Raw genomic sequence first — 17,865 nt, forward strand, 5'->3', positions numbered from 1 at the left:
TTAATGAACGCGCCCGCGGGGCTCGGCCGCGCTCCACCCGATCCACGGGGATCCCTGGAAAACCGCAGGAAAACCTTGAGAAAACCTGGATTAAAGCTCAGGAAAGGAGAGAATTCCAGGGAATTCCCCACGGCTCCGGTCCCACCACCAAAACCGCTGGAAAAGGAAAATTTCCTTGGGAAATCCTTGGAAAAGGGAAGGGTTGTTTTTTTTATTCTTCTTATTATTGTTATCCTTGGGAAATCTGGGATGTGAGAGGCAGAGCCCGACCCTTCCGAGGGAAAAACCGGGAAAATAGGAAATAAAAACTGGGAGTATAAAACCTGGCAGTGGCTGGAACGCCGGGAAAGACCGGGAAAAACTGGGGGAAAAAAAACAGGAAAAATTGAGAAAAAAAAACAGGAAAAAACAAAAAAAAACTGGGAAAAAAGGGAAAAATTGAGAAAAAAAAAAACGCAAAACGAACAAACAAAAAAAACAGGAAAAAAGGGAAAAATTGGGAAAAAATGGGAAAAAACAGGGAACGAGGGAGGAGCCAGGGAGGCACCAGGACACGGGGATGTCCCTGGATCCCGAGGATTTTTGGGATGGGAAGGAGAATCCTGGGAATTCCCGGAGTCTCGGAGGTTCCCCAGGGCGGGAAATGCTCATGGAAAACGAGGAGAATTCCCAAAAAAATAGAATTTTTCTCTTGGCCTGGGACTGGCCCCGGCCTCGCTGCTCCCAAAGCTCCGGGAGGAGATTCCCCAAATTCCCGCCGGGAATTCCAAATCCTGGGAGCCCCAAGTCTTCAACAGGGGAAGGGTTCAGGCGAAGCCCACCTGGAAATCCGAGAAATCTTTGGAATTTCTGCCGGCATTCCACGGGAAATTCCCGAAAATCCCGCGGGATTGGGATGCCCGGGTTTCCCAGGGGAGCTGCTTCATAAATCCCCCCCGAAATCCCTGAGAAAACAATCCCCAAATCCATGGAAAACGAACCCAAAAATCCCTGGAAAAAACAACCCCAAATCCCTGGAAAATGAGCCCCAAAATCCTTGGAAAAACAATCTAAAAATCCCTGGAAAAACAACCCCAAATCCTTGGAAAATGAGCCCCAAAATCCTTGGAAAAACAACCCAAAAATCCCTGGGAAAACAATTCAAAAATCCCTGGAAAATAAACCCCAAAATCCCTGGAAAAAACAACCCCGAATTCCTGGATAAACAACCCCAAAATTCCTGGAAAACCCTGACATTTTAGGAATTGTGCCAGGATTTGGGAATTCTCTCCCTCCTTCTTTTCCCCTCGATTTTTTTTTTGGGGGGGGGAAAAAAATTCAAAAACCTTGGAGGAGCAAAAGCCTCCCAAAAGAAAGGGAGAATTCCTTGAAATCCCTGGAAATTCCATGGAAAAAAAACAGGAATGAGGGAAAAAGGGGATCCCGACCTGAGGAGAGCGCGGAGCTCCGGAGGGGCTCAGACGATCCCGAACCTTTCCGCCCGTTTCCGCTTCTTTGCCTGGATTTGGGAGGGGGAAAAAAGAGGGAAAATCCCGGGAATTTGTGGGGGAAAATTGTGGAATTCACGTGGGAAAATCGTGGAATTCGTGAGGGAAAATTGTGGAATTTGCGGGGGACAATCCTGGGAATCTGTGAGGGAAAATCCCGGGAATTCTGGCCCCAAATCCTGGGAAGTTTTGGCCCCAAATCCTGGGAAGTTTTGGCCCCAAATCCTGGGAAGTTTTGGCCCCAAATCCCGGGATTTTGGCCTCACCTCGGAATCCTCGGCGGCTCCGGCCCCGGTGACGATCCCGAACCTTTCCTTCCTCTTCTTCAGCTTCTCGTCCTCCTCACTCTGGGAATGGGATTGGGAATGTTGGGAATGGATCCCTGGGATCCCTCCGGATCCCATTCCAGGGCAGGGAAACATTCCCGTTATCCCTGGGTGACCCAATTCCCAAAAAAAACTCCAATTCCCAATTCCTGAAAAACCAAAAGTCCCAAGAAATCTCAATTCCCAAACCCCAAAATTCCCAAAAAACCCCAAAATTCCCACAAACCCCAAACCCAGGGAAGTGCAGGGCTGGAAAACTTTGGAATTTTGGGATAATCCAGAGGTGGAGAAGGTGCCCTGACATTCCCGGAATTCCCGAATTTCCCAATTCTCACCTTTTTGGAGAGGGAGGAGACGTTGAGGCCGAACCTTTGGGCCCTTTCCTTGAGCTTCTCCAGGTTTATCTGGGAAAAGGAAATTTGGGATTTTGGGGGGATTTTTGGGATTGGGGAGAGGCCTCGAATTCCAAAGGGGGAAAAAATTCCAGGAGAAAAACCTGGAAAATTCCCCGCGATGCTGAGATCCCAAAAAAAACCAACCCCAGGGAAGTTGGGAATTCCAAGCCAAAATCCAGCTGGGATCCCAAAAATTCCAACTGAATTCCCAAAATTCCTGCTCCTCATCCCAAAATTCCAAGGTCTGAGCCCAAAATTCCACCCCAATTCCCCAAATTCCACCCAAAATTCCCTCAGAATTCCCCAAATTCCCAGGGTTTTTTTTTTCCTCACCGTGGGTTTGGAGTCTGCCGAGAGCCCTGGGGGAAAGGAGGAAAAAATTCCTGTCAGGAATCGACCAAAATTCCCAAATTTCAGCCCAAAAATGGGAATTTCCAAAATTCCAGCCCCAATTCCCCAAAATTCCAGCCCAAATTCCCAAAATTCCAGCCCCAATATGGTCCAAATTCCCAAAATTCCGGCTCCAATTCCCAGAATTCCCAGTCCCAGTTTCCCCTCCTCACCTTTTGTGGGAACTGTGGCCAAACCGAACCTGTGGGAACAAAAAAACCTGGAATCAGAGCTGGAATGTTGGGAATTAGAGCTGGAATTTGGGGAATTTCCCAGGCCCTGGAGGCTCCTCCTTCTCCGGATTTTCCCTGGATTTGGATTGGCTGGCAAATGTTTGGAATTCCTGCAGAGATTCCCAGTTTTCCTCCCAAAATCCAGGCAATTCCCAGATTTTTTTGGTTTGTTCCCCCCTCCCCAAAAAAATTCCTCAAAATTCCCAAAAAAACCCCAGAGAATTCCATCCCAGCCCCTCCTAGGCAGGAATTCCCCAAATTCCCAGATATTCCCCCAGAATTCCCCAATTTTCCCCCCAGAATTCCCGGATTTCCCCCCAGAATTCCCGGATTTCCCTCCCTGACCGTGCTGCCCTGGCGGCCTTTTTGCTCTCCAGGCTGACGGGGACGTTGAACCTCTCGGCCCTTTTCTGCATCCTCTGGGGAAAAAAAAAAAAAATGGGAAAAATCGGGATTTTCAGGGAAAAATTTGGGAATTTTCCGGGGGAAATTGGGGGGGTTTTAGGGAAAATTTGGGGTTTTCCAGCGAAAGATTGGGATTTTTCAGAGGAAAGATGGGATTTTCCAGAGAAATTTGGGATTTTCCAGGGGAAAATAGGGGTTTTCCAAGGGAAAACAGAGATTTTTTTCCAGGGAAATTTGGGGTTTTTCCAGGTGGGAACGAGGTTTTTCCAAGAGGAAAAATGGGAATTTTCCAGAGGAAATGGGGAAAAAAAAAAAAGGGGGAATTTCTCCCAGAAATCCCACAAATTTCCCCTTTTGCCCAGAATTTCTCCATCCCAGATCACTCCAGTCTGGTCCGGGATAATTCCAGGCATGAGGAATCCTTCGGGAATTCCGCTCCAGGCAGGAATTCTTTTCCAAAATCCCCAAAATCTCCCCAGAATTCCCATTTTCTGGCATTCCCTTATCCCAAAATGCTCCAGGCCTGGCCTGAAACAATTCCTCCCCCCCCCCAAAAAAAATTCCTGGAAAATCCCCAAAAAACCCCCATCTGGAAGCCGCAGGAAAATCTGGGATCAGGGAATTCTTTCACCTCCATCTGGGAGATTTCTGAGGAGATTTTCACCACTTTCTTCTCCTGGATCCTGGAAAGAAAATTTGGGAAAAGGTCAGGGACGTTCCAGGTGGGATTTGGGATCTGCTCCCGTTCTCAATCCAGGGAATCTCGATCCTAGAAACCTGAAATCCATGGAAATCCCAAATTCAGGGAATTCCAACCCCAGGAATCCCAAATCCAGGGAATCCCAAATCCCCAAAATCCCAAATCCGGGGAATTCCAGCCCCAGGGATCCCAAATCCAGGGAATTCCCATCCCAGGCTCCGTTCCCAGCCCATCATTCCCGAGGATTTTTGGGAATTCTCACACGTCGGGCGACTTCACTGGAGCCTCTTCCTGAACCTTCCCGGGCGGCTCCGGAGCCTTGGGCTCCTCCTCCTGAAAACACAGGGAAAGCTCATGGAATTCCATAGAAAATCCATGGAAAATTCAGGGGAAATCCATCAAGTCCAGGGAAAATCCATTAAATTTCACGGGAAATCCATGGAAAATTCAGGGAAAAACCATCGAATCTGTGGGAAAATCCATGGGAAATCCATCAAATCCATGGGGAATCCAGAGAAAATCCATGGAAAATTCAGGGGAAATCCATCGAATCCATGGAGAATCCATGGAAAAAACATCAGATCCATGAAAATCCCTGGAAAAAAACCTCAAATCTATGGAAAAGCCGTGAAAAAGCCATTAAAAAAATCCACGGAAAATCCATCTAATTCATGGGAATATCCATGGAAAATCCCCCAGCCCAAATTCTCAGGACCTGGAGCAGCCCAAGCACCAAATCCAGCGGATTTAAACCCGAAAAAAAAAAAAAAAAAAAGATGGGAAAAGAATTAAAATCCCCCAGGGGGTCGGAATGTTGCCTCATTCCCACAAAAACCCCTCGGAAAATCGGGATTATCCCCAAAAATTCCCACCTCGATCTCCTCCCCCAGCACGTCCTCCTCGTTGGGCTCCTCCTCAGCTGGAAAAGGAACAAAGGGAAAGGTCAGAGCAGGGAAATTCCTGAGGGATTCCTGGAAAATCGGGATCCGGGAGGAATCCCAGGGGGGAATTCCAGAAGATTTTAGGGGAATTTGGGAGAAATTCCAGGTGAGAATTCCGAGGGATTTTACGGGATTTTGGGGAGGAATCCCAGCTGGGAATTCCACGTTTTTTCAGGGAATTTGGGAGGAATTCCAGCTGGGAATTCCAGGGGATTTTGGGGAGGAATTCCAGGGGGGAATTCCATGTTTTTCAGGGAATTTGGGGCTCTCACCGTGCTCCTCCAGGTAGGCCTGGAGCCGATGGATCAGGTCCTGTTTGTTGCCTTTGGTTTCCAGCCCCCGGGCCAGGCACTCCTGCTTCAGCTCGGCCAGCTGGGAAACACAAAAAATCCCGGAATTCCGCGTAAAAATTGGGGATAAAAATAATCCGGGAATTCAACAGCTCAGGAATTTGGGAAAAAAAACATCCTGGGAATTCATCCCGGGAATTAGGGAAAACGGCCCGGGGAATTCGGAGATAAAAAAATCACAAAAATTCCGGAATTATCCGTCCTGGGAACTGAAGAATTCCAGAACCAACCAGCCCGGGAATTGGGGGAATCTCCAGGAACATCCCTCAGGAAAGAGAACCACGAGGGAAAAGCACTCGGGGAAAACCTCCCGCGGGAATAAACCCCGGGAACATCCCGGGACCCTCGGGGGAATCACCGCGACCCTTCCAAGGGATCCCGCCGGGGGCAGCAGGAGCCCGGGAGCCGCCGGGGCCGGGCCCCGCTGCCCCCCGGTGTCCCCCGGTGTCCCCGGTTCCCCCCGGTGTCCCCGGTTCCCTCCCGGTGCCCCGGGCCCGGTTCTGCCCGCGCTGCCCTCAGAGCCCCCCAGAGCCCCCCAGAGCTCCTCAAACCCCCCAGAGCTCCTCAGAGCCCCCCAGAGCTCCTCAGAGCCCCTCAGAGCCCCTCAAAGCCCCCCAGAGCTCCTCAGAGCCCCCCCGAGCTCCTCAGAGCCCCCCAGAGCTCCCCAGAGCCCCTCAAACCCCTCAGAGCTCCTCAGAGCCCCCCAGAGCTCCTCAGAGCCCCTCAAAGCCCCTCAGAGTCCCCCAGAGCTCCTCAGAGCCCCCCAAAGCTCCTCAGAGCTCCTCAAAGCCCCTCAAAGCTCCTCAGAGCCCCGCAGAGCCCCCAGAGCTCCGCAGACACCCCTAGGAGCCCCCTGAGTCCCTCAGAGCTCCCTCAGAACCCTCCGGAGACCCTCAGAGCTCGCTCAGAGCCCCCTCAGAGCTTCCCGACTCTCTCAGAGCTCCCTTAGTGCCTTTCCGAGCCCCCTCAGAGCTCCCTCAATCCCTCAGAGCCCCCTCAGAGCTCCCTCAACCCCTCAAAGCCCCCTCAGAGCCGCCGGCCCCGTTTCCCGCCGTTCCCCGTGCGCTCCCTCAGTCCCAGCCGCTCTGTCCCCGCTCCCCCCGGGGGCTCTGCCGGTAGCCGGGCTCTGTCCGCGCTGTCCCCGCGGTTCCCCCGCGCTTCTCCCGGCCCCGTTCCCGCCGCCGGCGGCACCTTCAGCTTGTGCAGCTCTACCGGCTCCGCCGCCATCTTGTCACCCCCGCCGCCGGCCCCGCCCCTCACGCCGGGCCGACCAATCAGCGCCGCGCGTCCGCCGCCGTCCCGCCCAAATCCGCCGCTCGCCATTGGTCAGCGCTGACGGTAGCGCCCGCCAGTGATTGGCCTGTGGGGCCCATGGGGAGGTGGAGCGATGTTGATTAACGTGTAGATGAACCAATGGGAGCAGGGAAGAGATAAGGGCGCCCAATGGGAAGAGAGGGCGGGAAAGGCGGGTGAGGGCGGGAGCGGAGCGGGGTCATTGAGGGACTCGCTTGTAATTAATTCTTGTTAATTGTCGCGGTTCATTAAGTTATTACTAATATCGTGTGGAGTTAGATACTTATAACTTACTAGCTCGGGTTATTACGTGCTTATGGCGTCATTCTTCTCCTTGTGACGTTAATGTTTGTCCAAATGTATTATTTCTTATGACTTCAGCTCTTTCTCGTGTAATTATTAGGTAGAAATGACCTCATTGTGGTTATTTAAATGCACTATCGCGCGTTAAGTATTTTGTACCAATTCTCTATTATAAATTTGCTCATTAATTGTTCTCCTTCAGCCAGGGGTGCGAAGCGCAAGTTTGGGGTCGTTTTCCAGAACATTCCGGAGTTTCCCACTCCCTTCCCCTGCCCAGCGCTGCTCCCGAGGGCTGCGCGTTTATTCTGTTCTTATCTTAGAGCTTCACTGATTTATATTATTATTTAGTTGTATTGAATATCTTACTATTATTTATTAAGAACGCTTCAGCTCTCCAGAACAGCTCGTTTCCCCATGCGCCAACCCCCTCCCCCTTACTAATCATTAAAGTATTTTAAATACTTTAAATAATGAGAATAATTAAAACAATCCCCCCACTTGGGTGGGGGGGGGGGAGCGCAGCCATGATGGGTGTGGAGGCCGCCATGAGGGGAGTGGCCGCTTCACCGTCGCTCCAAACCGCATCTCCCGGATTAACGGGACACGCCCTCACCCTCACGGATCAGCCCCGGCCGCTGCGGACCCGCCACAAGCCCGGTAACGGCGCCTTTAGCGCCCCGACCGCGGCATTACCCACACCCAAGATGGCGCCGCGCTCTGAGGCCTCACTGGAACATTCAATATGGCGGCACCCACTGCGGCGTCAGTGACGTCATTCTCTTTCCGGCGTACAGCGGAAGTGGCGGGGCATCGCGGCCCGGGGCTGGGGAGGTCTTGGGGGACACCGAAAAAAGGCCGTAGTGACCCCCCCAAAACCACCCCTATTTCCTTTTTTTTAATATAAAAAACCACCACTCCATTTCTTTACAAAAAAAAACCAAAAAAAAAAAGAAAAAGAAAAAAAAATAGATTTTTATTCCAAGCCCTTTTTTTTTTGGGGGGTGGGGTGGGGTGGGGTGGGGTGGGGTGGGGTGGGTGGGGGGGTTTCTCCTCATCGGGGCAGCGGCCGCCGCCCTTTCTTCCTCCTCTTGTGCTTGCTGTCCCCCCTGGGGGGGCCCCCCTGGGCCGGGGGGGGTTCCTGGGGGGGTCCCGCGGCCCCGGGGGGGGGGCGGAAACGCCGCCCCGGTTTCCCCCGATCCCGGATTTCCCTGGAAAACTCGCGCCAGGAAATCCTGGAGGTCGGCGGGGGAAGGGGGGCTGCCCTTGGGGGGGGCGCTGGGGGGAGAAAAAAAAAGGGGGGGGGTGTTGGGACACAGGTGGGCACACCTGGATGTGCCTGGGCACACCTGGGCACACCCTGGATGTACCTGGGCACCCCCTGGACACACCTGGACGTACCTGGGCACACCTGGACACACCCAGGAAACCCCCTGGACATTCCTAGCCACCCCTGGATGTACCTGGGCACACCTGGGCACTCCGTGGGCACACCTGGATGTACCTGGACACCCCTGGGCATCCCCTGGACACACCTGGACACGCCCTGGATGTACCTGGACACCCCTGGGGACACCTGGGCATCCCCTGGACACACCTGGGCACCCCTGGGGACCCCTGGACACTGCCCTGGTCACTCCCGGCCACCCCGTCCCCAGCACTGACCGCTGGCGTCCGGCGGGCGTGGCTGTCCTGGCGCCGAAGGACAGGTGGTAGGGGACACGGTGACTGTCCGGGGAGATGGCCACACGCTGGCAGCCCGCCCACTCTGGGGACAACAGGGGACACACACACAGGGGACAGCCCGTCACCGTCACACCAGGGACACAGGGATGGTGACACCACGGGGACACTGGGGTGGTGACTCACAGGGACGGGTGACACCAGAGACCCTCAGGGATGGTCATGGTGACACCAGAGAGACGCCCCTGGTCCTGGTGTCCCCTCGGTCACAGTGACACCAGAGGGACCCCCCGGAGATCTGTCACCCCCTGGTTATGTCAGCGCCCCGTGTCCCCTCCCGGCTGTCCCCTCACCGGTGACATCGTAGACGTGGCCGTCCATGCGGGCCAGGTAGGTGACCTTGAGGCCGAGCAGGCTGGACTCCGCCCACAGGTCACCTTCGTCCGCCGAGTGCCACCCGCCGCAGGCAGCGCAGAACCGGGCGGCCCGGGGGTCCCTGTCCAGCTGGAACCGCCTGCGGGGACATTGGGGACATTGGGGACACTGTGACATCACAGCACCGGGGGTCCCTGTCCAGCTGGAACCGCCTGCGGGGACATTGGGGACATTGGGGACACTGTGACATCACAGCACCGGGGGGTCCCTGTCCAGCTGGAACCGCCTGCGGGGACATTGGGGACATTGGGGACACTGTGACATCACAGCACCGGGGGGTCCCTGTCCAGCTGGAACCGCCTGCGGGGACATTGGGGACATTGGGGACACTGTGACATCACAGCACCGGGGGTCCCTGTCCAGCTGGAACCGCCTGTGGGGACATTGGGGACATTGGGGACACTGTGACATCACAGCACCGGGGGTCCCTGTCCAGCTGGAACCGCCTGCGGGGACATTGGGGACATTGGGGACATTGGGGACACTGTGACATCACAGCACCGGGGGTCCCTGTCCAGCTGGAACTGCCTGCGGGGACATTGGGGACATTGGGGACACTGTGACATCACAGCACCGGGGGTCCCTGTCCAGCTGGAACCGCCTGCGGGGACATTGGGGACATTGGGGACATTGGGGACACTGTGACATCACAGCACCGGGGGTCCCTGTCCAGCTGGAACCGCCTGCGGGGACATTGGGGACATTGGGGACACTGTGACATCACAGCACCGGGGGGTCCCTGTCCAGCTGGAACCGCCTGCGGGGACATTGGGGACATTGGGGACACTGTGACATCACAGCACCGGGGGTCCCTGTCCAGCTGGAACCGCCTGCAGGGACATTGGGGACACTGTGACATCACAGCACCGGGGGTCCCTGTCCAGCTGGAACTGCCTGCGGGGACATTGGGGACATTGGGGACATTGGGGACAGCCTCAGGGACACTGTGACACCCCCAGGGACATGATGCCAGCCCAAGTCATGACGTCCCTTCAGTGCTGCCCCTGCTGTCCCCAGGTGTCCCCAGGTGTCCCCAGGTGTCCCCACCTGTGCCGTCCCCCGCAGCGGGTGCAGCCCATGGCGTCCATGGCGTCCCTGAGCTCCTCCTGCAGCCGGCCCAGGAACGCGCCCAGCGCCCGCGCCAGCTCCCCCTGCGCCAGCTGCTTCCTGGGGCACAAAAATCCACAATTAGAACCCAAAAAGTGGGAATTAGAATCCAAAATTTGGGATTGGCACCCTAAAAAACGGGAATCAGAGCCCTAAAAATGGGAATTAGGGCCCCAAAAATGAGAATTAAGGCCCCCAAAAAGTGCCCAGCGCCCGCGCCGGCTCCCCCTGCGCCAGCTGCTTCCTGGGGCACAAAAATACAGAATTACAAGGCAAAAAATGGGAATTAGAACACAAAACACGGGATTCTCATCCCAAAACCGGGATTCACACCACAAAAACCAGAACTCCCACCCCAAAATATGGGATTTACCCACTAAAACCCAGGGTTTCCACCCCAAAAAAATGGAATTTACCCTCTAAAAACCAGGGCTTCCACCCCAAAACCCGGGATTTTGCCCCAAAATCCAGGATCTCCCCCCCAAAACTCACGTCTGGTAGTGGCGGCGCCTCTCGGGGCTGCTCACCCGCTCCCATCCCGCCCGCAGCACCTTGAACGCCGCCTCCGCCCGGGGGTCCCGGCTCTTATCGGGGTGCACCTGCCGAGGCACGACCCTCAGCGCGTCCCCACCATGTCCCCAAGCCCTCGGGGCGCTGTCCCCGACACCCACCAGCACGGCCAGCCTGCGGTAAGCCCGGCGCAGCTCGGCGTCGCTGGCCGCGGGCTCCACGCTGAGCACCCGGAACGGGTCCAGCTCCTCCTCGGCCACCTCGGCCATGGCCACCAACCGTGTCACCTCCTCCTCTCTGTGGCCGCCTTCGGGGACGGCCGGGTGGCTCGCTCGGGGTCGCAGCCGCTCGCCCAGCAGCTGCCGGCAGCGGTGGAAGCCCGAGGAGGTCCCGCGGAGGAAGGAGCGGAGAGCGCCGAGGAGGAGGAGGAGGAGGAGGAAGAGCAGCGCCAGGAGAGCGCCGAGGAGGCGCAGGGACAGCGCGACACCAGCGCGGGCCAGCCGGAGCGACGCCCGGTGTCCCCTGGCGGTGTCGCTTGTGTTTTCGTCCTCGTCGTGGCGTTGTCGCGATCGTCGCGGCCGCGTGTCGCCGGCGCCCTCCGGGGCTGGGCGGTGGCGGCAGCCGAGGCCGCACGGGAGGTCCCGGGAGGGGCTCGGGGGAGCGGCCGGGGGGCCCCGGCAGGAGCAGCGACCCCCGGGGCTGGGGACATCCCTGGGGCTGGGGACATCCCTGGGGCTGGGGACACCCCTGGGGCTGGGGACATTGCCGGGGCTGGGGACACCCCTGGGGCTGGGGACACCCCTGGGGCTGGGGACATCCCTGGGGCTGGGGACACCCCTGGGGCTGGCAATACTCCCAGTGTTGGGGACACCTTCAGGGTTGGGGACACTCCTAGAGTTGGGGACACTCCTAGAGTTGGGGACACCCTCAGGGTTGGGGACATCCCCGGGCTTGGGGACGCTCCCGGGACCGGGAACACTCCCGGAACTGGAGACACCCTCAGGGCTGGTGACACTGCCGGCATTGGGGACACCCTCAGGGCTGGGGACACCACCGAGGCTGGGGACACTCCCGGAACCAAGAACACCCCCGGGACCGGGGACACTCCCGAAATTAGGGACACCCCCGGGACAGGGGACACTCCCGAAATTAGGGACACCCTCGGGGCTGGGGACACTCCCGGGACCGGGGACACTGCGGGGGTTGGGGACAGGAGGGTCGCGCTCGCCGCTCTCCTCATCCTCGTCGCCCGCGGCCCCGGGGCCGGTGTCTCTGGTGGCTCCGGTGGCTCCGGTGGCTCCGGTGGCGGCGGTGGCACCCCGGGGGTGGCCGCAGGTCCCGCTCCAGGCGCTGCCGGAGCCCCCCCCGGGCCCGCTGCCCCCGGGGCCCGCCCGGTACCGGGGCTGCTCCATGGCCCGCCTCAGGTCACGGCCATCCCTGCGAGGGGACAGGGGACAGCGGGGTCAGCGCCCCCGAAACGGGCACGGGACAGCCCCGGGACCCCCCAAAGTGAACCTCGGGACCCCTAAACCGGCACCGGGACCCCCCGAACCGGCACCGGGACCCTCAAACCGGAACCAGGACCCCCGGGACCGACCCGGGACCAACCCGGGACCCTCAAACCGGCACCGGGACCCCCTGAACGCTCGGACCGGCTCTAGGAGCGCCAGTACCGGGACGGTTCGGAGGGTACGGGGAAGGTTCGGGACTCACCACGCCGGGACCGGAGAGTTCGGGGAAGGTTCGGGACTCACCACGCCGGTACCGGAGGGGCGGGGGGGGTCTTGCCGCCGCCCCCCCCCCCCCGCGGTTCCCTCACGGCCGCACTTCCGCTTTCCGCCCGCCGCCGCGCTGGCCACGCCCACTTCCGGGGTGGGGCAGCATGCGAGAGCGTGGTCCGCCCACTCCTTGTATGGCAGTGGTCACGCCCCCAACGGCACGAGCCGGTCGATAAAGGGGCGTGGCCACGCTCCTTCAATTGCAGTTAACGCCCTTAAAATCTCCATGGCCACGCCCCTCAATTGGCTGTGGGTACGCCCCTTAAGGGGGCAACGCTACTTAAAGGGGCAACGCCACTCCCAGTGCCCCCCCCAGTGCCCCCTCCCAGTGTTCCCAGAGTCCCAAAATCTCAATTTAAACCCCTCTGGGACCCCCAAATTCCCTCTGGGGTGGTCTCCAGAGCCCCCTAAATTCCCCAAATCCCCGAAATTTCCCTCTGAGGGATTTCCAGGCGCCCCCAAATCTCCTAAATTCCCCTTGGGGTGGGGGGGTCTCCCGGGCCCCCCAAATCCCCTAAACCCCCAAATTTCCCCAGGGCCCCCCCAACCTCATTTTAAACCCTCCTGGGATCCCCAAATTCCCCCTGGCGGGAATTCCAACCCCTCCAAATTCCCCCTGGGGGAGTCTCCAGGGTCCCCCCAGACCCCCCGAATTGCCCCCTCGGGGGGTGCCCCAACAATCCCGACCCCCCCTGTTGGGTCACTGCTGTTTTTATTCCTCCACCGTTTTTAAAAATAAAGGGAAAATTCCCAAAAAAAAAAGAGAAAAATGAGAAAATTTGGGGTGGGGGGGTTGGGACACAGAGAGGGGAGGGGGCACAGGGAGGAGGGGGGCACGGCCCCTTTCTTTTTTGTTTTTTTGGGGTTTTTTTTCCCACCCCCCCCCATTTTTAAATCCCATTAAAAAGCGGGAGCGACCTTGGGGTGAAGGACCCGAACCCAGAAAAAGAAATAAAATCAGGGGAATAAAAGGAAAAAAAAAATTGAAAGAAATGGGAAAAAAATAATCGAACCAAATTAAATTAAATTAAATTTAAAAAAAAACCAAAACAGCAAAGAAAATAAAACCAAAAAAAAATCAAGAAATAAACAAAAAGGAATCAGTAAAGTAAAATGAAAGATAAAAACAAAAAAAACAAAACAAAAGAATCAACAAAATAAGCAAAAAGAAATCATAAAAAAAAAGAAAAAGAAAATAACAAAAAAAACCCACAAAAAAACCAAAAAAAGAATAAAATAAAACCCAAAGAAATGAAATTAAGATAAAACCCAAAGAAATGAAATAAAATCAACAACAACAAAAATATCAAAATAAAGCAACGCAACAAATGAAAAGAAATAAATCAGGGTGAAAGAAAACCTCAAATAAAATAAGAAGAAATCAATAAAATAATAAAAATAAAATAACAAAAAAAACCCCCCAAAATTTTTTTTTTAAAAATCAGGAAAAAAAAAAAAAAAAACAACAGAAAGAGCCTCAAAATAAATCAGAAAAAAAAAAAAAACCAGGAAAAACAAAGAAGTTTTTTCCAAGAAAAAATCCAAACCCACCCCCCAGCAATCCCCAAGCCCTCCCCTAAATTACGAGTCCAGCTCCAAGCCCCTGAGTTCCTCCTCCAGCGCTTTCCTCCGGCCCAGCTTCTCCAGCTGCTCCTTGGTGGGCTGCGGGATCCCCCCGCCCTCCAGGCGCTGCCGCAGCTCCTCCACCTGCCGCAGCTTCTTCCTCAGGCTCTTGATGCGCCGGCTCCTCTCGCTGCTATCGCGATTATCGCCGCCGCTATCGCGATTATCGCCGCCGCTATCGCGATTATCGCCGCAATTAGCGCGATTACCGCCGGCGTTTTTCTCCTCCCTTCCTTTTCCTCCCTCTGTCCCTCTTCCTCCTCCTCCTCCTCCGTTGTCGCCGCCTTTTTTGTTGTCCCCTCCTCCTCCTCCTCCTCCTCCTCCTCCTCCTATCGCGATTTTTTCCAGCGCCGCGCTCAGTCCCTCGTTATTTTCCCGATCTTTTTCCTGCTGCTGTTTCCTCTTCTCTTTCCTTTTCAGGTTCCTGCGGGCGGTTTTGGATAAACTCGCCGCGTTGGGCTCGTGGCTCTCCGGGGCCCGGCGCGAGGAGGATGACGATGATGAGGAGGAGGAAGGGGTGGCGGGGCTGCAGGTTGAGCTCGGCTCGGGGTTTAAGCCCGGGGGCAGGTCGGGTTTGCTCCGGAAGAATTTCACGTATTTGTTCTCGTAGCTGGTGGGTGGAAATGGGGGCGGGGGGGGGGGAGGAAATGGAAATAAATAAAAATAATTCCAATAAAAGGGTGAGGGGGGGTTTTTGGGGGGGGATTCTGGAGGATTTGCGGGGGTCCTGGAGGGGTTTGGGGGGGACAAGAGGGGTCCAGGAGGGTCCTGGAGGGCACAGGAGGGGTTTGGGGCGTCTTGGAGGGGTTTTGGGGGGGGACAGGAGAGGTCTGGAGGGGTTTGGGGGCGTCCTGGATGAGTTTTGGGGGACACAAGAAGGGGACAGGAGAGGTCTGGAGGGGTTTGGGGCGTCCTGGATGAGTTTTGGGGGACACAAGAAGGGGACAGGAGAGGTCTGGAGGGGTTTGGGGGCGTCCTGGATGAGTTTTGGGGGACACAAGAAGGGGACAGGAGAGGTCTGGAGGGGTTTGGGGGCGTCCTGGATGAGTTTTGGGGGACACAAGAAGGGACAGGAGAGGTCTGGAGGGGTTTGGGGGGCTCCTGGATGAGTTTTGGGGGACACAAGAAGGGGACAGGAGAGGTCTGGAGGGGTTTGGGGGCGTCCTGGATGAGTTTTGGGGGACACAAGAAGGGACAGGAGAGGTCTGGAGGGGTTTGGGGGCGTCCTGGATGAGTTTTGGGGGACACAAGAGGGGACAGGAGAGGTCTGGAGGGGTTTGGGGGAGTCCTGGATGAGTTTTGGGGGACACAAGAGGGGACAGGAGAGGTCTGGAGGGGTTTGGGGGGGTCCTGGATGAGTTTTGGGGGACACAAGAAGGGACAGGAGAGGTCTGGAGGGGTCCTGGAAGGGTTTGGGGGGGCATAGGAGGGATTTTGGGGGGGACAGAAGGATGGGAGTCTGAGGGGAGGATCCTGGAGGGGTTTGGGGGAGACAGGAGGGGTTGGGGGGGGGTCCTGGAGGGGTTGGAGGGGGACCTGGAGGGGTCCTGGAAGGGACAGGAGGGGTCTGGGGAGGTCCTGGGGGATCCAAGAGGGTCCAGGAGGGGATTTGAGGGGTTTGGGAGGGTCCTGGAGAGGTTTGGTGGGATCTGGAGCAGGTGGGGAAGGGTCCAGGAGGGTCTGGGGGGGGTCCTGGAGGGGACAGGAGGGGTTTGGGGGGGACAGGAGGGGTTTGGGAAGTTCTGGGGGACCCAGGGATGACCCAGAGCCAGGCCTGGGTGGGACCCGACCCCTCCCCACCCCCCGGGGACCCCCCCGAGCCCCCCACTCACACGGGCACCTCCTCCTGGGGCACGTAGCCCTCCTTGACCCGGCGCTGCTTCCGCCACGTCCCGTCCGGCCGCTGGGTGGACGGGATGTACCTGCCTGGGGACACAGGGGACACCGTGGGGACAGTGCGGGGACACCCCTGGACACCACGGGGACACCGTGGGGACATGGGGACACCCACTGACACCGTGGGGACAGTGTGGGGACACTGTGGGGACAGTGCGGGGACACCCACTGACACCGTGGGGACAGTGTGGGGACACCGTGGGGACATGGGGACACCCACTGACACCGTGGGGACAGTGTGGGGACACCGTGGGGACATGGGGACACCCACTGACACCGTGGGGACAGTGTGGGGACACCGTGGGGACAGTGTGGGGACACCCCTGGACACCATGGGGACACCGTGGGGGACAGTGCGGGGACACCCCTGGACACCACGGGGACACCGTGGGGACATGGGGACACCCACTGACACCGTGGGGACAGTGTGGGGACACCGTGGGGACAGTGTGGGGACACCCCTGGACACCACGGGGACACCGTGGGGACATGGGGACACCCACTGACACCGTGGGGACAGTGTGGGGACACCGTGGGGACAGTGTGGGGACACCCCTGGACACCATGGGGACACCGTGGGGACAGTGTGGGGACACCCCTGGACACCACGGGGACACCGTGGGGACATGGGGACACCCACTGACACCGTGGGGACAGTGTGGGGACACCGTGGGGACAGTGTGGGGACACCCCTGGACACCACGGGGACACCGTGGGGACATGGGGACACCCACTGACACCGTGGGGACAGTGTGGGGACACCGTGGGGACAGTGTGGGGACACCCCTGGACACCATGGGGACACCGTGGGGACAGTGTGGGGACACCCCTGGACACCACGGGGACACCGTGGGGACATGGGGACACCCACTGACACCGTGGGGACAGTGTGGGGACACTGTGGGGACAGTGCGGGGACACCCACTGACACCGTGGGGACAGTGTGGGGACACTGTGGGGACATGGGGACACCCACTGACACCGTGGGGACAGTGTGGGGACACCGTGGGGACAGTGCGGGGACACCCCTGGACACCATGGGGACACCACAGGGACATGGGGACACCCACTGACACCATGGGGACACCACAGGGACATGGGGACAGCGTGGGGACACCCACTGACACCATGGGGACAGTGTGGGGACACCATGGGGACACCATGGGGACACCCCTGGACACCATGGGGACACCGTGGGGACACCATGGGGACACCCCTGGACACCATGGGGACACCACAGGGACATGGGGACACCCCTGGACACCATGAGGACACCGTGGGGACAGTGCGGGGACACCATGAGGACACCACCAGGACATGGGGCCATCCACTGACACCATGGGGACACCGTGGGGACATGGGGACACCCTGGGGACACCCATGGACTCCCTGGGGGACACCCTGGGACACTGCGGGGACATCCTGGGGACACTCTGCTGCCCTCCGGGGACACCACGGGGACATGAGGACACCCCCACAGAGCCCCGGGGGACATGGGGACACCCCGGGGACACCCACGGATACCAGCGGGGACCCTGGGCCACCCCAGGGAGCCCCCAGGGCCACCAGGGGGTCTCGGGGACGTTCTCAGGGACCCCGGGGACCCCCAGATCAACCCCCCCAAATCTAAACCCCCCTCAGAGACCCCCAACCCCCCCAGGACCCCCCCTCAAACCCCCCTCGGGCCTTTCTGACCCCGAGACCCCCCCAGAGGTACCAAGACCCCCCCAGAGACCCCAAATCCCCCTCACAGCGACCCCCCCCAGAGACCCCCCAGCCCCCCCCTCAAACCCCCCCCTCAGAACCCGCCGCCCCCCCCGAACCCCCCCGGGGCCTTTCCCCGCCGCGGGACCCCCACAGGGGTTCGGGGAGGGGTCCCGGGGGGGTTCCCGGAGCCGCCCCCGGCCCGCGGGCCCCCCCCGCGCTCACCGGTCTCGTCCGTCACATAGGGCGTCGCCATCTTGGCGCGCGCGCGCTCCGCCGCCGGGGGCCGCCCCGGAAGTGACGCAAAGG

General features: G+C 58.3%; 3 protein-coding genes across 4 annotated transcripts; all 3 read right to left on the reverse strand.

Annotated features, from left to right (window-relative positions):
* Window positions 1–183: 183 nt before the first annotated feature.
* On the reverse strand, window positions 184–6,522 carry SARNP (SAP domain containing ribonucleoprotein). 2 transcript variants are annotated; one of them, XM_066208402.1, is made up of 12 exons: window positions 6,419–6,522; window positions 5,150–5,249; window positions 4,809–4,855; window positions 4,199–4,269; window positions 3,868–3,919; window positions 3,177–3,250; window positions 2,772–2,800; window positions 2,542–2,567; window positions 2,149–2,217; window positions 1,754–1,834; window positions 1,428–1,498; window positions 184–821 (listed from the first exon to the last, which is right to left on the reverse strand). In XM_066208402.1, the coding sequence occupies exons 1-11, from the start codon at window positions 6,452–6,454 to the stop codon at window positions 1,457–1,459; spliced, it is 627 nt and encodes a 208-aa protein (XP_066064499.1). In that variant the 5' UTR covers window positions 6,455–6,522; the 3' UTR covers window positions 184–821; window positions 1,428–1,456. The 2 variants fall into 2 exon arrangements, with proteins under 2 accessions (XP_066064499.1, XP_066064500.1); XM_066208403.1 differs by lacking the exon at window positions 2,149–2,217.
* Window positions 6,523–7,777: 1,255 nt separating this feature from the next.
* DNAJC14 (DnaJ heat shock protein family (Hsp40) member C14) lies at window positions 7,778–12,356 on the reverse strand. The gene is given in 8 exon segments (XM_066208400.1): window positions 7,778–7,955; window positions 7,957–8,098; window positions 8,486–8,588; window positions 8,857–9,017; window positions 9,986–10,105; window positions 10,538–10,644; window positions 10,717–11,992; window positions 12,269–12,356. Coding segments are annotated over 7 exon segments (1,965 nt in total). The 5' UTR covers window positions 11,968–11,992; window positions 12,269–12,356; the 3' UTR covers window positions 7,778–7,874.
* A 1,485-nt stretch (window positions 12,357–13,841) lies between these two features.
* Window positions 13,842–17,852, reverse strand: PYM1 (PYM homolog 1, exon junction complex associated factor). Its single transcript, XM_066208401.1, has 3 exons — window positions 17,782–17,852; window positions 15,789–15,882; window positions 13,842–14,566 (listed from the first exon to the last, which is right to left on the reverse strand). Exons 1-3 carry the CDS (start codon window positions 17,810–17,812, stop codon window positions 13,915–13,917), a joined length of 777 nt encoding a protein of 258 aa, XP_066064498.1. The 5' UTR covers window positions 17,813–17,852; the 3' UTR covers window positions 13,842–13,914.
* Window positions 17,853–17,865: the final 13 nt, after the last annotated feature.

This window comes from Chamaea fasciata, unplaced genomic scaffold, assembly GCF_029207755.1.
Source record: "Chamaea fasciata isolate MVZ Bird 193981 ecotype frontalis unplaced genomic scaffold, bChaFas1.0.hap1 SCAF_236, whole genome shotgun sequence".
Lineage (NCBI taxonomy): Eukaryota > Metazoa > Chordata > Aves > Passeriformes > Sylviidae > Chamaea > Chamaea fasciata.